Genomic DNA, 21752 nt, shown 5'->3' with positions numbered 1-21752 from the left:
TCGTTTATATACAACGCTATATCCCTTAAGACCAGGACAAATATGTTCGGATTTGTTTTGAATAAAAATGAGCGTAAGACTCGAGTAAAATGCATCAACAAATGGTGTCATTGGGTTAATTCTGCTTCGCTAATCGATAATGACGAGCATGTATTTTTGTTCATCGATTGATATCGATTTTAACCACTCACGACAATGCAACTAAATCACGCGTGAAAATCTTATTCTGTAACTTTAATCCGATGGAACAAAAGGACTACCACATCTTAGATTTAAACAGCACTTTATTCCAAGACGAGACAGACAGCATACGCAAACAATCCCCATGAAACAACTGGAATAGTGGCAATGGAGTCGCGGCGAGCACATTGATTATAGTGAAACCACGTGTCTCGTGACACCACGTGTCTCGTGACACGTGTTTCACTAATTCCGAGCAGGTGATGATGCGCGCTCAATTAGGGCCATTTAGGGCATTGGAAATGGATGAGAGGATAGAATGGGGGGGGGGGTGGAATGCTGGGGGGGATATGGGGGGATATGGGGAGGGGCGGGGGGATCATGGGGGAGATGGGGGGTGGGGGGGTCGGGGGGGGATGTGGGGGGGGGATGTGGGGGGGGGATGTGGGGGGGGGATGTGGGGGGGGATGTGGGGGGGGGTTGTGGGGGGGATGTGGGGGGGGGATGTGGGGGGGATGTGGGGGGGGATGTGGTGGGGGGATGTGGGGGGGGATGTGGTGGGGGGATGTGGGGGGGGATGTGGGGGGGGGATGTGGGGGGGGGATGTGGGGGGGGGATGTGGGGGGGGGGATGTGGGGGGGGGATGTGGGGAGGGGGGTGTGGGGGGGGATGTGGGGGGGGATGTGGGGGGGGATGTGGGGGATGTGGGGGGGGGATTTGGGGGGGGGATGTGGGGGGATGTGGGGGGGGGATGTGGGGGGGGATGTGGGGGGGGGATGTGGGGGGGGGGATGTGGGGGGGGGATGTTGGGGGGGGGTCGTGGGGGGGGGATGTGGGGGGGGGGTCATGGGGGATGGGGGTGGGGGGGATCGCTGGGATATTCGTGTGCCCGGGCCGGGTATAAATATTGAAATCAGATCGAGAGCGGCTGTGTTAAATGTACTTCCTCTCGATCTGGATGTGACAGCTGTTTAAATGAATCGTGGGACCCTTCCCTGCATTGCCATCTCGCGGGGAGCGTGGCGTGAGATGTTAGTCGGGAGCGGTGGCGCAATGTAGCTATTGCCAGGTCTTAACCTATTCGAATTGCCCTCTAGGTCCACTCGGCATTAAATAAGTGCCTGGTGCGGTGTGTAAATACCGTGCCACAATCTGGGTAACGAAGGCAGCTCGATAGGCGTGCGCCGTTCGTCTTATCCACAAACCCCTCCGCGTGCCTTGCTCGCTGTTCGCAAACGGCACCTGGGCCAACAATTTGAGGCCAAGCAAGGGGATCCGTACGAATTTCTTTTTCCGAACTATTCGTTTTGTATTTGCCCTATAATTTACTGTGTCCGTATTGTGTATTAGACTATCGCATCACACCCTCGCCTGTCCGCGGATGAAAGCTACGGGCCAGGCTGTCGCCGAGGCCCCTATTTGGGGAGTCCGGGGTGGAGATAATTCTCCGAGCCCATTGCAAGCACGTATGTACGTACGTATGTATGTACGTGTGTTGAACTTCTTTCGCGCCGTACGTAGTAGCCGACCGTGCAAATCGGAGGTTGCGGGGCCGTTAGCGCCTGCGGCGTCAGAGCAGGCGCTAACGGTGATGCTCAGGACGGGTCGCGAATGTTCGCCTCGGATTCCATTTCACAACTTCACCTGGGCTCGCGATGCTCTTTTTGGGGACGTTAAGGTCCGACAGACGCTCGGCTTAATGCGTCGCAACGCAATTTCGTGAGCTGCTCGTTTGTTTAGTGGTTTATTTGGCTTGCAAGTAAGGGATTAATGAGTTAACGAGTGAGGTAGTGAACAGGTGGGCCTTACCAGGTAAAATAAAATAAAATATTTTGAGTTTTTAAATGAACATTGATACTATGTACCCATGTAACAATCGGGTTTTTCCCCTTTTTTCTGGCAACAAAATTGAAACCTTTTTTTACAAGGATTCATGTCTGCATTAACCACAATACCTGCAGTCAAAATGCAAACAAAAGAAAGCCGTCCCTTGGTGTGGACCAATCAGTTTCAAGGACAATGCATATATTATCATAGTATGTTCTTTTTTGCATTTTGACTGCAGGTATTGTGGTTAATGCAGACATGAATCCTAGTAAAAAGGTTTCGGTTTTGTTGCCAGAAAAAAGGGGGAAAACCTTATTATTACATTTTGATACTGGCAAAGGAGGTCTAATGATGAACTATGTACCCATTTAAGATATTAAGCAGGGTATAGCAATCATATTCATATTAAGCGTTTGTTAATAGATGAAACTGCAACTATGCTTCACAACTGCAGTATTTTTCTTCATGCGTTGGAGAAATGAACCCGAAGCCAGCACACTTCAATGCCCTGTCCAACCCCATCCAGGCTCAACCCGACATGGACTTTTGTTATCGCAATCGAGTGTTGGATGATGCCTCCCCAAGCCGTGTGGGCCATGGAGATGATTCTACATCTCGCCACACAGGTGAGTGTGGGATTGTGAAGGCGGGGAACACAGACATGAGAACGTACACATACTGTATATGTTTCCGGAGTGCCCACAACGCAGCAACTCCAGATGGCAATGTGGTGTGCACATCGATCACTCTACCAAACCCTATACAGGCTCAAAGGGGCCGTCCATAAATAACGTCACGCGATTTTCGACGATTTTTGACTCCCCCCCCCTTCGTCACACGGCGTCACAAAAAGTCAGACCCCCCCCTCAAATATGACGTCACAAAGCTCTGCTCCCCCCCCCCCAAAAAGCAATCTTCAAATCGCTTTAAACTATTGTCATTGTAGTGCCTATTTAATGTGGCGCTGCACTCTGATGTTGTAGGAGAAAACATAAAAAAATCTATTTAATTAAGTACAACGTGCTGTCTATATTTATTTAAAGTTGCGCATTTTGATGTGACGTCACACTTCTCACCCCCGCCCCCCCCCCCAGGGGCGTGACGTCATTTATGGACGGCCCCAAAATCTGCTTGGCATCCGAGATCCGACGAGATCGGGCGTAGCATTTCCCGGGCGAATCGTTTCAAGGTAAGGCGGCACAACATCACGGCCATTGCCACATAATTGCCGGGCACATTAAAAAAACAACAGGCCAATAACGCTTGCGCGAACGCTTCTCGCGTCAACAAGTCGCTGACAGAAGCGCGCTCAGGCTTCGTGGGTCCCATCGCGGCGTGGTGGCCGTGCCGATGAACCGTGGCGCGCGCGAGTCACGGGGAGGCGAGCGCCTCCGATTGACTCCGCCGAGTGCTCTTAATGAACGAGATTATTTTAACGGAGCTCTCCGCGTCTATAAACGAAATTGAGTGAACACGACTGTTGTATTTCCTAGCAGCCTATTCGCTCGAAGGGCCAAAACGTTATCAAGGTCCATTTGTTCACGCGGAACAAAGCTTCCAACCGGTTTGTAGCTTTTGGGTCTCATCAGCAGAGTCTGGCTTGCGAAACAACCGCTGCTGGGTTACCAGATGTTATTGACAAGAGCTCTCCTCCAAAGCTTGATTTGGAGCTTTCGTGACTGCAGGAATTACTTTTTGGTTATTTCGGTAAAGTCACGTAGAAATAAAATGAATAAAATAATAAAATACGACGTTTCGATTGCAACACAAGCAATCGTCATCAGGTACGAATGAATGAGAAAGCAAATCTCGTAAACTTAGAAATATAATACAATACAACAGAGAGTCGGCTAACATAACAGTCAACACCCTACCTGGTTGATTACGTTCTTCCAAAGATTGCTACATTTGAGAGAGAAACAAAACACAGACGCGGAGATTCACAGACAGACACACAAGCAGAGAGAGATAACACAGAGACGCACAGAGAGAGTGCCCCCCTCTCACTCATGAGAGGGGGGCACTCAGTGGGTACGTTGAGGGTCGGGAAGGACCGTCGTTGAAGGAAGGGTACTTTTATTTTACTATAGTCAAGATCGTACATGGAGGGGTGGGGGGGGGGTGCGGGACCCGGGGAAAACCCCAACGTGTGGGCCACCCCGACGCCTTTAAACTGAACCGGACGTGTTACATCTGACGCCGAAGCGCGGTGCCCCCGAAGGCGCAGGGCCTGGGGCGGTCGCCTTGTTTCGCGGTACCCAAGCAACGGCTCTGACTCGTGTGTACATTAAATAAGCTCTGGTTTCACGTGTCGTGAATAGACTACCGTACATTCGAGAAGTATAATGACGTATAAGTTCCACGCTATTGACCGACATCCCCCTTTGTCAATCCGTCGCTGGATGTGCAACCTTTTTAACGACACGTTCACCTGTCGTACAATAGAAGTTCCAAGACGTATCTTTGCAAGAATTCGACGGGCACCTCCTTCGAGAAACAGACGCGCACTATACAACTCTGAACAACGATTTATTTGCGTGAATTACATAACCCGGGGGGCCAGATGCTTGGGAGTATTGTCCAAAGCGACGGGCCGAATGCAGGCAACAAGCCACGTGCTACCGCGTCCTCACCCCGTGGCTGTTCACCGATTCCCCCTAGCCCCAGTTCGGAGATGTCGGGGCAGAGATCCCGCCGCTCCGGCACCGTGTTCGTTGGCTTTCAAGGTCACTTCAAAGACCCTAGACATTACTAAGCGGCCAGCTACAAACAGTATAGTACGATACAAAAAAATTGATACGTATCTTGCCTCAATACATATCTTGTATTGAGCTTGGCTTTAGGGGCATGATATAAAATTCGAATCACTTCACGCGTGCTGTATACTTGGAGTTTGCGGCGTCTCTCCCCCCCCCGTGGTCGCGTGGATTTTCCTCCGCATTTAGAATCAACGTGCGTTTAGAGTATTTGGCTGCTATACAAATAGAGCTACATAATCCAGTGGGTCTTACCTGGCAAAATAAAAAAAACAATAGTCGTAGTTGTACCTTCAATAGTCTCCTCCTGCACTCTAGGGTGACCGGGGTCCGCCCCTGTTGCCCCATCCCTCCCCATCCCTCCCCATCCTCCACCTCCATCACACCCACAGTGGGGCATGGACTCTGCTCAGTGCTTTGTTCCCCCCACCCAGCACAGCGCCTCGGCTCAGCCCGGCCCCTATTCATGAGACCCCTGTCCCCGCCTCCCCCCTCCCATGACTCACGCCCGCGATAAGGGGGGGGGGGAGAGTCTCGGGGGAGGAGAGAGGGGAGGAGGGGAAGGCGACGACGAGGAGGAGGAGAGAGCTTCTGTGGGGAGGTGTCGCTGCATTCGCTCGCTACGTCGCGCTGCGCTCGCGTTGCCGGCGGCGTGGCCTCTCTCCGGGTAGCAGCGCGGCTCCCCACGAGGGGGGACCCCGCGAGTGAGACCCGGGACTCGGGACGACCCCGCGACTCTGGGATCTGAGACCTGGGATCTTGGGACCTGGGAGCAGAGAGGACACCCGCGGACGCAGTCGCGCCGGTGAGAGCTGGGATGCAGGCGTTGTGCGTAACCGCGCGCGTGGGAGCCACGGAGGCAATGACCCACTTTTAGGCTTAAATATTCACAACAACAAATTACCATTGTGTGAGTCGCGTAATGCATCTCGCTGCGCATTGACGCGCGTGCATTCCGACACGCCGAACGATCAGCATAGCCGGTATCGTGCGCGGCTCGCCCTTTTACAGAGGTTGACGCAACTTAAGTTGACGCCGTTGCTACCTTCCTGGGTTACTTTCTAATGTGTCTGCGCCGTTGCGGTTACCTGTTACTCACCCAGCAGCAGGTAAGGGGTGTGTGGGGTAGGGGTAAGAGACGGCTGGCTAAGGCGATCGCTATAACCTGCCACGGTGGGACGGTGGCTCACGGTGCTGTACGGAAACATTCCAGCCGTGTTGTTCAACTGCGTCTGCATAGAGGATTTGATCGCCCCCCCTCCCTCCCTCCCCACGGTGCGATCCTGTGACAGGACGAGTCGCGAGTCCTGGTGTCTCCACCTCTGTAAGAGTGTGAAGTGAAACTCGCTCTGCTTCTCTTACCCCCGGATTCTCAAATGCGTAGTAGCTGGCGGTGTGACGACCCCCCCCCACTGCCGTCGTGATTTGAGAAGCAACCCCCCCACCCTCCCCCCACGATCGCGCTCACCCTTGGGGAAATCGTTCAAACCTACGAATCGGGGGTCATTCGTTTACACGCTGCACGCGCCCGATGATCGGTAGGACCTCGGGCATGGGGATCTGTGTGCGCGTGCGATGTGCGTCACGCGTGGGGGAGAGAGGGGGGCGCTTGATCCAAATGGAGATGGAGCTCGTGTGGGTGTGCGCGGTAGTGTGGTACGGTCATGGGCCTCCGCTAGGTCGACTCGGCCTCAAATGAGTGCCTGGTGTGGTGAGCAAGCATCGCCACTGGGGGAGACAAAGGCGGCCGGGCGTGGTGTTGGCCACCTCCTCGTGTGCCGTGCCGTTCACTTCATAGGTGCTCGCTAACAGCATTTGGCCCCAACAGTCTGTTAAGGTTATACGGGGGATCTTTGTATAAACAATTCAGAGTTTATTATGGTAATTTTAAACAAACCATTGACAATAGAATTTGTTTTGCCAAGTTAGGCATGTTTACGTTTACTGTGTGGTAACTTACACGGGGGGTCTTTGTCTTGTAGTGTATGGGGGGGGGAGTGGTAGTGCAGCGGTTAGCGTGCTGGGCTACGAACCCGGCCATCCGAGTTCGACTCCTGCTCGCTCACGGCCAACATCAGTGACGATGAGCTGAATCAGTCCTGGACCTCCCCTAGGTCAGCTCAGCCTCAAATTAGTACCTGGTGCGGTGTGTAAACATCGCCGCCAGGGAGATAAAGGCGGCCGGGCGTGGTGCTGGTCACCCACCCCCTCGTGTACCGTGGCGGCCTTGTCCTTCCCCCGCACCTCCGATTAGCACGGTTCGCTACATACGGTGCGAAAGAAGTCCTACATACAGTACATACACAGGTGCTCCCTAGCAGCACTTGCCCCAACAGTCTGTTGAAGCTACACCGGGTGAGGGGCTGGCTTTGTGTTTGTGCGCAAGTGTGCGTCCCATCGATCATCAGGCGCGTGCAGCGTGTAACTTTAACAATGTTCTTTGGTACTTTCGGTAAAGTCACGTAGGTATACAATAAAACTAAATAATTTTAAATCACCTATTTTATACCCACGTGACTTTACCGAAAGAACCAAAGAGTATGGATCCCTGCAGTCACGAAAACTTAAAATCTAGATTTAACAAAGTTATTTCCTATTTCTACCACGAAGATTGATAAACGTGGCAAGGCGAGCAAGTGAGTGAATGATGGGGGGGGTTGGCTCACGAGGAACTGGAGTGTCGAGAAGCCCTGTTTAGAAAACGTAACAAGCAATGTGCGAGCGCGGCTGAAGCTTCAATTTTTTGCCCGTGGCCTCCGCCGCGTCTTGTGCACGCCGCATGTTGTAATGGGATTGTGTCCCAGGGCAAGGGGTGTGTGTGTGTGTTAAGTATGTGTGTGTGTGTTATGTGTGTGTTTGTTAAGTGTGTGTGTGTTAAGTGTGCGCGCCACATTGGCTGAACCTTTGAACCCCCCCCCCTTCCCGTTCGGAATGTGTGCTTCGCGGGAGATGCAAGTGGAAAGGGAGATGCACCTGTGTGTGTGTGTGGGTGTGTGCGTGCGTGCGCTGAGAAGGTGCAACAGTGATATCAGTCGGTTGTTATTCTACTTGTTTACCCATGAAAGAGTCGCTGAGGTCTGAAAACTTTTTTCAGGAGGGTCTGACCTGCCATGTCTTATAAACATTTTTATTTTTATTTTACCAGGCAAGGCCCACTGAGCTAGATAGCTCTTTTTTCAGAAGTGACCTGGCCACAAATGATAGCGCTACGAAATGGCGTATCATGTGGAAATTTATAGCAGACACAAATGCACTAAATGCATGTTTCTAAATGTGGAGGAAAGACCCCGATAACAATCCACGCGACCACGGGGAGAACATGCCAACTCTAAATATAGAGGCGTCGGAATCGGGATCGAACCCACGACCTGTATATCAGGCGAGGTAGTTAACATCTCGCCACCGTGGCGATGTTTGCTATGTGTAAGCCCAATTGAGTAATTTGCTGGCAGTATTTCACCATTGGCTTATTGTGGCTCATGCCATTTACACTTTGTGATTTGTTTAGTTACGGGAGAAACCGGAAAATCCGAAGGCAAACCCCACGCAAAACAGGGGTAGAGAATATACAAACTTCAAACAAAAGCGCCGAGTCTGGAATCGAGCCCAGGCCCTTCTTACTGAGGCTAAAGTGTTGTCACTGTGCTGCTACCCTGCCATCCTTGACCCATAACCCATAACACCTCTGTTTCATGACCTCCTGACAGCGAGCCCTCCACACTTAACATGACGGCCTCAAAGTGCACCTAGCTTGGCACAAAGTCAATCTAGGTTTGAAGTTTTCGTGACTGCAGGGATCCATACTCTGGTTATTTCGGTAAATTCACGTAGGTATAAAATAAATTACATCACGTTTCGGGCGCAACACAAGCGTCCGTCATCAGGTGGGATGGACGCATTGTGTTGCGCCCGAAACGTGATTTAATTTATTTTAAACCTACGTGAATTTACCGAAATAACCAAAGAGTGGCACAAAGTCAGTGGTGATGTCACCGTCACTTAGTGGCGAACGGTGGCTTGTTGTGTGCATGTTGCTCTTTTTTGTGGCTTATATAGGAATCGCTTGTTTTAGCATCGATGTTTTTTTTAAAGTAATGTAACGTGCATATTTGTTCACGGGACAACCTCCAGCCACTGGAGGTCAGTTCGCTTATTCACTACAACAGTCAACAATTCATGAGATGAATTTAATTTAATTTACAGATAACCCCCAATATTTCTAATCGGTGGGCCCGATTGCGAATGGTGCAACTAAGTTCTCTACTTTGCCCGAAGCTGAATGTACGGTTTGTTTACATACGCCTGGCAATGATTTTTTTCTACACTGATTTTGATCTGCATGTAAGCACTTTATTGTTCGTACTATTTTTTCAGGGAAAGTCGGCATGGGGTCTGCAGTGTCCCTTTAACTGCCGCCCCTACCGACCGTCTTGGGCTGTGGTCAAACTTGTTACAGAGCTGTTTCGCTTAATGGGGCCTTACCAGCTGAACTAACACAGTCTGGGTCTCTATGTAACTCTGAGTCTCTGTGTAGCACTGGATCTCTATGAAACTCTATGCATCTTTGTGAATATTTATGTAACTCTGAATATCCGTGTCACTATGAATTTGTGTCAATATACATCTCGATGTAACTCGGGAGTCTATATGTAACTGTACGCATCTGCATGCAATGCTGTGGATCTCTATGCAACTCTATGTAACTGCAATGTCCTCCAACTGCCGTCGCTGCTGTCCGACAGGCTTGGGCCTGCGGTCGTCCTCGTGACCGAGCTGACTCGTCCAGCGGAACCTCATGAGCTGAAAATAAATAATTTTGAGTCTCGCATCTGGCATAGAGAAATACACGGCGGTGGTTGTGGTTCCTGCAGGAACCCTGCGTGGTGGGTGGCAGATGTCCTGGACTGGTGACGCGTGTCGGCGTGACGCAGGGAGGTGCTGCGAATGCGTTTGTTGTCTCCAAAAGGCGTCGCGTGCGTGCGTGCGCTGTGGAAGCTGTTGTCGTCGGCCCTGCTCTTGGACGTGCGTACGTTGAAACTATTCGCTGCTATTTTGAGAACGGCATTTCTCAGGTGTTATAATGTTGACTGAACGCAACTAAATTGTTAAAAGTTGAATGTTGCTCGGCAGGATTTGCTTCATTCATAGAATATTGCAGACTCGCGTTCAAATGAAATGGCACCGGGAGAGCCACCATCGGCATACAGTGTGTTGTAACAACATAAACCCGCACAGAGGTGGTGAGCTTTAGTACACTAGTCGTGCCGTTGGATGGAATTACTTCGATGCAACAAGATTGTTTTCTCTCTCGCACATCAAGAGCCGCGATTCTGCCGTGACGCAATGGTTGCACGCTCGGACTCGCAATCCAGTTCCGCTCTCCCGTCGCGGCGGTTGAAAGAATGGGGCGAGTCTCGAGGAGCTTCTTTTTGTGCCATTAAAAAATTTAATCCTTGAGTTTCCGGGATATATATGTTTTTTAGCCTTGACAATCGTTAACGGAAGTAGCGCTGTCCGTGGAGATGGCTTGAGCCATCTCCATGATCATAATTCTCATTTGAGGGAAGCCTCACAGTCTGAAGACGATTTGTTTTCTGTGAGGGTCACCAAATTGGGATGTTGTAGCCAATTGGCAATAATGAGCATTGAACATTTGGGAGAATACCCAAAAGTACCTGAGTTAAACGAACTCGTACGAGGAGGTGTAATGGTCAAAGTTATGCACACTTAGGACTCAAGAATCTGTTGCTGTACCACCACCGTCTGAATTACATTCTTAATGGCCACTTATCAAGGTATGAAAGATGGACCATAAAACAGGTGCAGATGGATAACGCTCGACAGATGTGGACGCAACAGATATGGAGACACAAACATAGGCAGAAAGGACAGTGATAGACACTCGGATCTTGAGCGATTACGCAGATAGACAGATACAGATATATGGAAAGAGAAATACACCGAGGCACAGAGATGGACAAAAATACCACATACAGACTAATACAACCGGGAAAAGGACAATGAGAGAATATTTTGTGCACACTACAGAAAACTGTATAGGCGTAAGCAGCAGAGGACCGTGCAGCAGCAGAAACCCATTGTTGTAGAGCAGCGGTCCACAACCTTTTTGTGGCACCAGGGACCGGTTTCGTGGAAGACAATTTTTTCACGGACCGGGGGGGGGGGTCATCATTGGGTCTTTCCCCCCTTTTCAAAGAAGCTCTCCAGCGACGTTTGTTTTTTTTTACTCATTGTGGCTACTAGGGGGTTAGCTCGTGGGCTTTACCAACACTGTGACTGAGACGAGTGCGAAGCGCGGGAAAGAGGCGCGGACGGAAGTGGTAAATAATAAAATAATGTGTGCGGGCCACCTGCGGACTCACCGCTCTCGTCTCCTGCTGCTGCTGCTGTGTGGCCCGGTTCCTAACAGGCCACGGACCGGTACCGGTCCGCGGCCCCGGGGGTTGGGGGACCCCTGTTGAAGAGTGCTTCCATGCCTGAGCTCCCCATCTTCACCAGCCCGCACTGGCCAGCGTGTCGTGAAGGGTGGTTGAATCACAACCCACGTGACGATGTGGGGAGGCGCACGGCCAGCAATGGATTGGCAGCAAGGGCCGCACAAGACTTTAGGCATCCAAGTGCATCGCATGCGACTCTCCCTCTGAAGGCTCCCGCAGTAAAAAATCCTGAAGAGACTGCGCGTGTTATTCCGTGCGACATTCTGTGTGTGGGTGTGTGGGTGTGTGTGTTTGTTTTAAACTGTGGGGAGCGGTCACGCAGCGGTCAGCGCGCTGCGGTACGAACCCGGCGACCAGAGTTCGATTCCCGCTCACGGCCAACGTCGATTATCTGAACTGGTCCTGGGCCCCCCCCCCCTAGGTCGACTCAGCCTCAAATGAGTATCTGATGCAGTGTGTAAACATCGCCACTTGGGAGACAAAGGCGGCCAACGTGGTGCTGGCCACCCACCTGCTCGTGCTCACAAACAGCACTCCCCAAAAAGTTTCTTAAAGTCTATATGGGGGATCTTTGTCTTTGTGTGTTAAACTGCGGGGGAATGTCCTTTGTCCGAGCCCTCTGGGAGGGCCGGGTGGGGTGGGGGGCAGATGACTTGAGTTGGGCTTTATGTCCATACCACCTGTTGTACGAGGGCCCCATTATATTGCGCTGGCAGGGTCTGCAGAGGCATTGCGAGTGCCTCAGGGTCAGCTGCCAGATAGTGACGGAAGTCGGGCTGCTCTGTTGTTGTCGTTATTAATATGGGCAAGTCCCAACGAGTTTGGCGAGTACCCAGACTCCTTCGCCGCAGCAGAACCCTCGTCAGTGCGGTGCGTTTCACGTTTGCGGAGCAGCAGCGGTTTGTAAGTTCGGCACCAGTGAAACGAAATGCGTGTTTTTAAGGGAAAGGGATTTGCTAAAGTGTGATATGTTACCGCTCGGATATATTTGCAAGCCCAAGTGTGATAACGACACATTATGTTAATGAGTATTTTTAATAATCTGCAGAACAATTAACACAATACACGTTAGACTGCTGTCCTCGTATCAATTAACGATAGCAAACGCTGTAATGCGAGTTGTGTTAATTGAGCAAGCGGCTTTATCCAGTGTGCGCGCTTGCAGATTACCACGGTCAGAGAGTGCGCCGTAGCGATTCATCGCGACGGACGACGATGACGTGCAGTAACAACGGAGATCCCGATCGATCCAGGGCCGCTAAACCTTTTACGACGACGTGAATCCGGAATTAATATTTAACACTCGTAAATTGTTTCGTTTTTAATCCGTCTGCGTTTTCTTTTTAAGAACTGCCTCCCGGCGGCGGCGGCGGCGAGGGAAGTCGGACGAGATAATTATCTCGCTCGCGACCTGGGAGGAAGGTGAGGAGGACGAGCAGCGGGCGGCGACACGGAGGTCCGGCCCGCTTGACCCGCCACCACCACCCCCCCCCCCCCGCTCCTCTACCGTGCCCGGCGCGGGGGGCCGTCCGCCACGATGGGGGCGTCGCAATCGGGCGGCAGCTCCCCGCTGGCCAAGCTGGCGACGCTGCGCTCCCTCCACATCGTCATGCTGGGCCTGGACTCGGCCGGCAAGACCACGGTGCTCTACCGCCTCAAGTTCAACGAGTTCGTCAACACGGTGCCCACCATCGGCTTCAACATGGAGAAGGTGCGGCCCGGGGCGGGCGGCGCCCGCGGCGTCAGCTTCCAGTTCTGGGACGTGGGCGGCCAGGAGCGCCTGCGACCGCTGTGGCGCTCGTACACCCGGCGCACCGACGGCGTGGTCTTCGTCGTGGACTCGGTGGACGCCGAGCGCCTGGAGGAGGCGCGCACGGAGCTGCACCGCGTGGCGCGCACCCCCGAGTGCCAGGGCGTGCCCGTGCTCGTCGTGGCCAACAAGCAGGACCTGCCCGCGGCGCTGGCGCCCGCCGAGGTGGAGCGGCTGCTGGCGCTCGCGGAGCTGGGGCCCGCGGCGCTGTGGCACTTGCAGCCGGCGTGCGCCATCATCGGCGAGGGCCTCCCCGAGGGGCTGGACAAGCTGTACGAGATGATCCTGCGGAGGCGCAAGATGATCAAGCAGCAGCAGAAGAAGAAGCGATGAGTTGTTTTTTTTTTCCCGTGCGTGCGTGCGTGTTTCACGCGTGACGAACCTATTGCTGTTGTTGATGTTTTGCTTTTTTTTTTTAACGTTCATTCTGGAAGGGTGGTTGTTGTTAATAGTGCACCGGAATGAACGGCGCATTTTGTTTTTGAGACCCGTGCGTTTTGAAACGTATGCAATCGTAGCCGGAGCGTATTTGCCGCCCATGAGCGGAGGTGCGCTCGCGAATGAGGCCGTGCGGTTTTAATGCACTGCCAAGGAAAACGATTCTACCCGTGATGGCTCGAGCGACGAAATGGAAGTGCCTGGGGTACGCCTGCCTGCCAGCCTATCCGTGGGCTATGACAGATGTAGTATTGTACTGGAGAGATGTGTTTGTGTTACATTTGTCATACGCTGTGCGCGCGCAGGTGAGTGCGAGTGTCTGCTACAGCTTTTGCGTTCCACTGATTCTGAGCTGAAGTTTTCGTGCTGCAGGCGGAGTTTCTGCATCTCACTGACCAAGTCGGTTTGGACTCCGCAGTTGGTGAACAAACGTTGAGTCGAGTTCACCGGAGTAAGCGTAATGAATCGTGCCGGATTAGGCGTATTAATTCTAGATAAAGCGTGTGAGTTGTGGACTTCTCTGAGTTAGTAGATGTGTGAGAGCTACTGATAGCCCCATTGGGGGTACAGATCCTGATGTTATGCTGCTAGTGCGGGGCCTGTAGCATGTTATAAAAAGGCCCTAAATATAAAAAGCATAAATATTAAGACGCAATTTTTAGCTTGCATAGTAAAGTAATTGTGTTTTTTCATTTGCTATACAGCCAGATAATACGACAAATCGCTAACCTTAAACACCCAGTCGTTCATAAAAGTTGAAGACAGTATAGTACTATAGTCATAGAGCAAGTGCAGAATCACTGAACCGGAATTGATGGCTTGAATGTATTTAGCACGGGGCCCGTAGCTACTACACGTGGAGCTACTTTTGCTACGAGGATCATCCGTCACTGGGTGCTGGTGGTGTTTTTAGTTTATTTGCCGAAACCACAGAAATAGGCTGCGCCTAAAATGCGACCATCCTTCTTAGTCGTTAATTCTGCATTGAAAACTTAAGAACTTAGGACCGACCTTGCAATTGATGTCATTTTAAATTCAACGATCCCTCGCGGCACCAATAAACTCGCGGACCGCACGGAAGCTATGAGGGTCGTGACCACCACCACCACCACCACCTCAAAGGGAGAGACCGGAAGACCCCCTGTCTGCATGTCGTTATTAAAGTTAGCTGGCACGGGAGATGGACATCTTTTTGTCTGCAGTTCCAGTAATGAGGCCTTCTTTTTGTGCACCCGGCCACTGTGAATAGATCCGCGATTGCAGGAAGGCCGCGGCGGTGAGGGGAATGCTTGGAGGCCCTGGAGGAAAATACGGTGGTAGCCACGCTTTCGTAAAAATCCTTTGCGACCAATCCGACTATGCGGTACACATGTGCTCTCTACCTTTTAAACACGGGCACATTTGTTCAGCGATCTGAATGTCAGTATTTGTGAGGGGCTCGACAACCGACTGAAACTAGAACGATAAACAAAACTATTTTATATTTTACCACGTAAAGCTCACCGAGCTACGTGGTTCTCCTTTCAGAAGCAACCTGGCCACAAATGACAGCTCAACGAAGTGGCTGATCGTGTGGAAATTTACAGCAGCCAAATACTCTAAACGCGCGTTTCTAAATGTGGAGGGACGAACCGGGGGACCCGGAGAAAAATCCAAAACACGCAAACTCCAAATATACAGGCGTCGGGGTCGGGATCAAACCCACGACTTGCATACCAGGCGAGGTCGTTAACATCTAGCCACGGTGACTGACTTGCGGCAGACCTGATGCTGGAACAAAATTCTTTTTGTAAAATAAATAAATAAGTATCGGTTGCTTTGCGACATGGCAGGGGGCGGCAACGTTGAGTGAAGTTTAGCGTCGTCTGGCCTTGGCTTTCATTCAAGAGTGGAGAGAGCCTTGAGGCTGTTTCCTATGGGTGGGGTACATTGCTTGTGAATACGAGAGTGCAAATTGTGCCTTTTTATTCACGTGCTTTCAAATGCATTGTGTATCTCTTGTGATAATGCAACATCTGCAATCTGTTGCATAATGACAATTTACAACCCTATGTAAATCCACTGGCACTACTAGATGAAGTCTTATCGCCCCCCCCAACTTTCTCTGCAATGCTGTGTAGGGTCATGAAGGTTATTTGACTACTTCACCACGCTGGTCAGTGGGGGTTTGTGAAGGTGAGGCTGGGTGCAGCACCGGTTCAGATATCGCTCGTCACTGATGTTAGCCGTGGCCGATAATCAAATTCGGGTCTCTAGATTCAGAATCCCAGCGTGCTAACCACTGTGCCACCACTCCATCTACGCAAGCTGCTACACTGGGGTTTAAATGCCGTTTCATAAGCGAGTGTTTCTAACGTGCCCACTTAGCAGCTTTTCTACGTGCTTAAATGCATTTATAAATGTATGCATGCATGTTGAACTTCTTTCGCAACGTACGTAGTCAGCAGCGCTCATATAAGGTGTGGGAAAAAAGTGCTGTGTGGTTGTGAGCCGCGGGAGTGCATCGATTGTCGTGCCCACCATGCTGGGCTTCTTAAGCAGCTTCTCAATGGGAATGATGCAATTTCACGGAGAATTAATGTAGATAGAGCAGTGGAAATAAAATCAATGTATCTGTCCCTTTTTTTCTTTTCAAATTCGCTAGCGGAAAATGATTCATGTCATTTGTTAATGAGCTTGACATTTTTTTTTAAATCGCGGGCATCATTTAAGTTGGGGCTAGACACGCGGTCATCGGCACTGAAGTCCCGGAACTTCCAGCCTTCCTCTGTGATGCTCAACACTAGTACGCACCTCCGATTAGCACGGTTGGCTACAAACGGTGCGAAAGAAGTTCAATATCCATACATCATGGGTTTCCTCTCCCACCTGGTTTGGCATGAACCAGGTGGCCTGTAGGGAGTCATACCACATTCAACAGGTGGATTCAAGGCAGAACAAATGTGCTTTTTCGACCATAATTTGTCTGTATTATATGAGGTTAACGGGGAGGACAAATAGCCAAATGTACAGCGGTTTCACTCTTGTTAGGAATCATCATAAACACAGCATAGCTACTATTGCCAAATATTATGGCCACGGTTTTGGCCTCCGCTCGTCTAAAACGAGGCTGCCGTGCAATTGTATACACACAGCATGGCGATGTCATGTGACATGCAAGGCATGCCACTGGCCACAAGCCGGATCCTCCCATCATGCCTGGCACGTGACATTCAAGGCATGACGGGAGGACCGAGCTCGCATGACACCAGCACGTAGTGAGCAACAGTCTTGTTAAAGACCCCCCCCCTCCACCCCAGCACTCAATATTAAAAAATCATGGCCTTGCTATTTGGCAACGATGGCTATACTCTACTCGTTGTGAATAAGCTCCCAGCGTGCCTTTCGTGTGATGTGTAATGCATGCTGGGATGACCGATTGATTTATTTTATGGTCACAATACCACCGTGTGAATCGACGTTTGTGATGTCGTATTAGTACACTCTTTCGTTTCCAGCCTCCATGTAGTTTTCTGTCCGCGAGTTTCTCATCATTTACAGAAAGTGGTGGAATGTTTGTTGAAGGTACCGCGTACCAGCGCAAACCTGGCCACAGTGATCGGTGGTGTTTTTTCTGTGCTCCGTTTTTGTGCGGCATGGGCATGCCATTGGCGGTGCATCAATTGGAAGTGTGGCGATTGCTTTCACGCGAGCTGTTAAACCAGGTATCGGCATTGTAAGCATGCAGGACAACGCTAGCTCGCTCGCTCACCAGTTTGTGTACACGCTACACTTGATTGAAGTGAGTAAGATGACTTGTGGTATTGTGGGTGGATGCGTGTGGATTAAAAACTTGCGTTAGATTTTTGACTGCTCTGCCACTCCCTTGGCAAGCAACAGCAGACTTATGAGATCAGTATTGTTTTTGGAAAAATTACATTTTTTGTTCTCGTGCGTGTGTGTGTGGGTGTGTTTTACGTGTGGTTAGCGTGATGCGCTACGAATCTGGCGAACCGAGTTCGATGTCTGCCCATGGCCAACACCAGTGACGATTATCTGAACTGGTTCTGGGTTCTACTCAAATGAGTACCTGGTGCGGTGTGTAAACATCGCCACAGTGGAGACAAAGGCGGCTGGCTGGGCGTGGTGCTGGCCACCCACTCCCTCGTGTAACTTGCCGGCCTTCATAGATGCTCGTTAACAGCCCTTGCCTCAAAAAGTCTGTTAAGGCTATAAGGGGGATCTTTGTTTTTGTTTTACGCGTGTAAAAAAGGCCGGGCCATTGGTGGCTCGTTTTCGGATTACGCATTCCTGTGAGCTGTCCATTGGTTATGAAAAACACTGTTGTTTATTTAAAATGTACAAAAAATATTGTATTCTTGTTTATTTAAGCCGAATTTATTTTGTATTTGTATATGTGTACGTGTAACTAAAAGCTTTAATACGTGTGCAGACTTGTTTCCAATGAATTAAGATTGATATATTTTTTTGGGGGGGGGGGGGGGAGGGGGTAAATTGCAGAGACGAACAAACCCGTTAATGAAAACCCCACAGGGATTTTCCCGCAAAAGCAAATTCTCGATTAAACAAAACAACCAAATCTTCGCCTCGATCCCTAGCGGCTAATCTGCAAAGGCGACCGCGACTTGAAACACAACCCGCGGGGCCGTTACAGTCTTGCCCTGCAGCGTGTGGCGAACAATAAATCGTCGTGGGGGAGTGTCTCCTCGCGATTAACGAAGAGGTCATTAAGCGGTATCGGGAGGCCACGAGTAGTGGCCCCGTGCAAGGAATTCAATGGAGGAGGGGGAGGGGTTTGGGGTCCCCTCTGCTGTCCTATTACTCCGCCGCCTCCTTCGTAGCCCGGTAACCTCGGTCCTCTTCCAGGGCCATCGGCGGCGTCTGTGCGCTCGATGGCTGTGCCGCTCGACTCGGGCAACGGGGGACAAGGCGAGAGGCCGCGTCCTGTCGCCACGCTGCCTTCTGGACTTGGAACGCCGCTCTCCCCGCTCCGCGCGCGCCTTGCGGCGAGCGCATTTGCTCTTCGTTGGGTTCTGAACAGAAAAATAAAACCGCTGAAACGCACGTCTGGAGCGTGCCTGCTCTACTCTCTGTTACAGTCTATTTCTGTGGGGGTTTTTTTGTTGTTGTCGTTCCACCACCACCATCACCACCACCATCACCACCACCATCGCCACCAGCGAGCTTGTGCCAAATGAGCAATGCGGGTGTCGTGATCACTTCCGGTGGAGTCGCGTTACTCGCGAGAAAGAAGAGAGGGGGAAAATCGGCCTCGTTTATATTCATCTCGAATAAAGCCCCGGGGTGTTGACGCATCGACTGCCGGCACGAGTACAACAACCCTCGCGCGGCGCAGCTAGGGTCCGTCACCGAGATGTAATTGCGAGTTCCGCTAATCCAGTCTGTTTAACGATTGCGCATTTCAAACAGTCCCTCCTTGGAAGCGGTCTTAATGAAGCTGACGCGGTAACGTTTCAGTGTTGATACATTACCGATTGGTGGCACGTAACCGGTTTCCATTTCCTTTAATTGCAAATATTAACGCTTGAATTTTGGCAGGACCTACACAACACTGGCAGTGTCGTCGTTTAAATCTCCTGTAACCGATTTGGCTTACGAGTGGAATTTGGGCAAGGCTCCCATTGTGATAATTACACCATCGCACAAATCCCACCACCTAATTAAACGCCTTCCACTGAACCCCCCCCCGCCACCCCACGGCTTCCTCCGCTATTCGTGTGCCGTGGCCCCATTCAATACCCGCCTTGCGCCCCATGTACCCCCGTCCCTTGCCATGCCCACTCGGCCACACGCAGCTTCGTGCCTTCGCCCCCACCACCAACAACCGCCCCCTCCCGGTCGTCACCTCACCGCCGCCCCCCTCCCCGCCCCATGCAGAGAGGAATCTCAAAAGGAGCAGCTGCTCTGGGCTCCTAGGAAACGATGTGCTCGAGAGGGGTTTTTTCTCTCTCTCTCTTTGAGCCGACGCGAAGTTTTGCGGAGGCAGGGTAGAGGTGGAGGAATGGGGGAGGGAGGGACAGGAGGAGACGGCGTGGATTAGTGGTGGTGGCGGTTGATGGTGGTCGAGCCGGCGGTCCGATGGGAGGGAGCAGCGGGTTTTTTTTTTGGGGGGGGGGCAAGGGAGTGCTTTGTCAAGGACCCAGAATGTGGGGTCGTGACCCGACGCCATCCCGGCGTGGCTGGAGCGAGAAGCGCGGGCACACTGCAAGCGCCGACTCAACCCCCCACGGCAAGGACGCTTGCCTGCCGCTCCCAAAGAGAACGCAAAACGCACATACACCGCACACACCCCGCACACACACACCACGCACACACACACCGCACGTACACTGCACGCACACCGCACGCACACCGCACGCACACTGCACACACACACCACACACACACCACGCTCACCGCACACACCACACACACACCACGGACACTGCACGCACACCGCACACACCACACACACACCACGGACACTGCACGAACACCGCACACACACTGCACACACACTGTGCACACACAGCACACACCACGCACTGTCCTACCAGACAGTCTCGTCCCTTCACCTGATGAAGGCCGCTTGTGTTGTGGCCGAAACGTCGTGAGAATATTATTGTGTTATTTTATTTTATCAATTTATTATTTTATTCTCATTCTACGTGACTTTACCGAAAGAACCAAAGAAGATGAATCCTTGCAGTCACGAAAGCTTTAAATCGAAACCCGACAAATGCCAACGCGACGGGGAGCAGTTCATTGCACTTCTGCGGTTTTTTGATGCATTAACGGACGCGCCTCGTTGTAGGCGACACGGGGTCAGCTTCTGAAGTGCGTGCCTCGTTACAAGCGCTTGTCTACCTCGTCGTTCATTTGGCATCGAATTATTCTGCACGCAAACGCTCGCACGCAATACGCAGCACGAAATTTCACAGACAGAATCGGAAATATTTTGAGAGGCAACGTAACAATTACACATTATCTCACCCAGCATGTCCGGCTGTAATTAGCAGTTTCATTTCAGAAGAAGCTGACCTCTGGAAACATTTCCCCATGCCCCACAGCATCTGAGGAGGTTACCCCCCCCCCCCCACCATCCTCTCACCCCCGCCGCCCTCCCCCAGAAAATACTCCATGGAAAATAAGACGTTGTTGGCTGCAAGAAATATAGTACGTGCCTTACAGCCTGAGCGTGGCTTAACAGCGCACGCAAAATATCTCCGGTGAGATTGACATCTTATCGCGCACTGCGGGTGCACTTTTCAAACGCCATCACCTCGGCAAATGCCCTCCCGCTGTTGTTGGTAATGGGGCAGGTTGGTTGGCACATGGTCCCCCCCAAAAAAAAAACTGCACGCCAAGAAGCAGTCGCCAGCCGACACGTTCGGTGGGCCCCCGGAGAGTGACGTTTAAAGCGCGGCGCTTTGAAGAATTATTAATGAGGGCGCGACGAGCGCGATTTGTGCAATGCGATACTGGATGAGTAACCCGGCTCTCGGTGTAGTCTCTGCGCTTGCCAAGGAATATGAAGTATTTATTACGAGTGAAAATGTACGGTAGGTTTTGTTGTTGTTTTTAAGCCACGCATTTTATTTTCGGATAAAAAAATAAACGCTAATATCCCATGTCCATGGGATATTAGCGTTTGCTTTAATACAGTTCCCAGGAACGCATCCCATACGTATAGCAGGGGATTCCTTATGCAAATGCATAACTGGTTCAGATAATCCTCACTGATGTTGGCCATGGCCAGGAATCAAACTCAGGTTAGCGTTTTTCTCAGCGAAGTGTACGGACCTCTGCACCACCGCTCCCACCCGCCAGTGAGTGAATACACTCGCTGCTTTGTGGACATGCACAGACGTGTCTTATATAACACCCTTTTATCAGGAGTCTTTTTTGCATTTGGCCATTTTTTTTGAAAGGAATGTTTCGTGTGTGGATGAAAACAGGACGAACCCAGAGAAAACCCACACATGGGAAAACAACACTCAAAGGCCCGCACAGATGGGTTCATAGATCCTCTCTCTCTCTGTAGCTGCCAGTAGCAGGTGGCCTTGCAGCCCAGCGGGTGTAGGAGTTTCACAAATATCGCCGTTATCCACCAAGCCGCGCTTTCCAAAGCGCTGAATTGGAGGCTTGCGCCGACCACGCCTGGCGAAAACGACATCGGCTGATATACTATACTCTACAAACATTGTGATGTCACGGCCAAGGTCTCTGGGTTAACAGGAGCGGCTCCAGTGACCCGTCGTATCGTGAAAGCCTGCCCCCACA

The 21752-nt window shown here is 51.4% G+C and overlaps 1 protein-coding gene across 1 annotated transcript; it reads left to right on the top strand.

Annotated features, from left to right (window-relative positions):
* The first annotated feature begins 5116 nt into the window (after positions 1-5116).
* On the top strand, positions 5117-18555 carry LOC116941044 (ADP-ribosylation factor-like protein 4C). The gene is made up of 2 exons (XM_032951629.2): positions 5117-5568; positions 12570-18555. The coding sequence occupies exon 2, from the start codon at positions 12759-12761 to the stop codon at positions 13362-13364; it is 606 nt and encodes a 201-aa protein (XP_032807520.1). The 5' UTR covers positions 5117-5568; positions 12570-12758; the 3' UTR covers positions 13365-18555.
* Positions 18556-21752: the final 3197 nt, after the last annotated feature.

The sequence above is a fragment of the Petromyzon marinus genome, chromosome 10, assembly GCF_048934315.1.
Source record: "Petromyzon marinus isolate PM22_M1 ecotype Great Lakes invasive population chromosome 10, UKy_Petmar_22M1.pri1.0, whole genome shotgun sequence".
NCBI classification, from domain to species: Eukaryota; Metazoa; Chordata; class Hyperoartia; order Petromyzontiformes; family Petromyzontidae; genus Petromyzon; species Petromyzon marinus.
This window is presented reverse-complemented; position numbering and strand designations above follow the sequence as displayed.

Excerpts from the sequence above, each read along its gene's own strand:
- LOC116941044 (XM_032951629.2), top strand. The coding sequence starts at position 12,759 with ATGGGGGCGTCGCAATCGGGCGGCAGCTCCCCGCTGGCCAAGCTGGCG.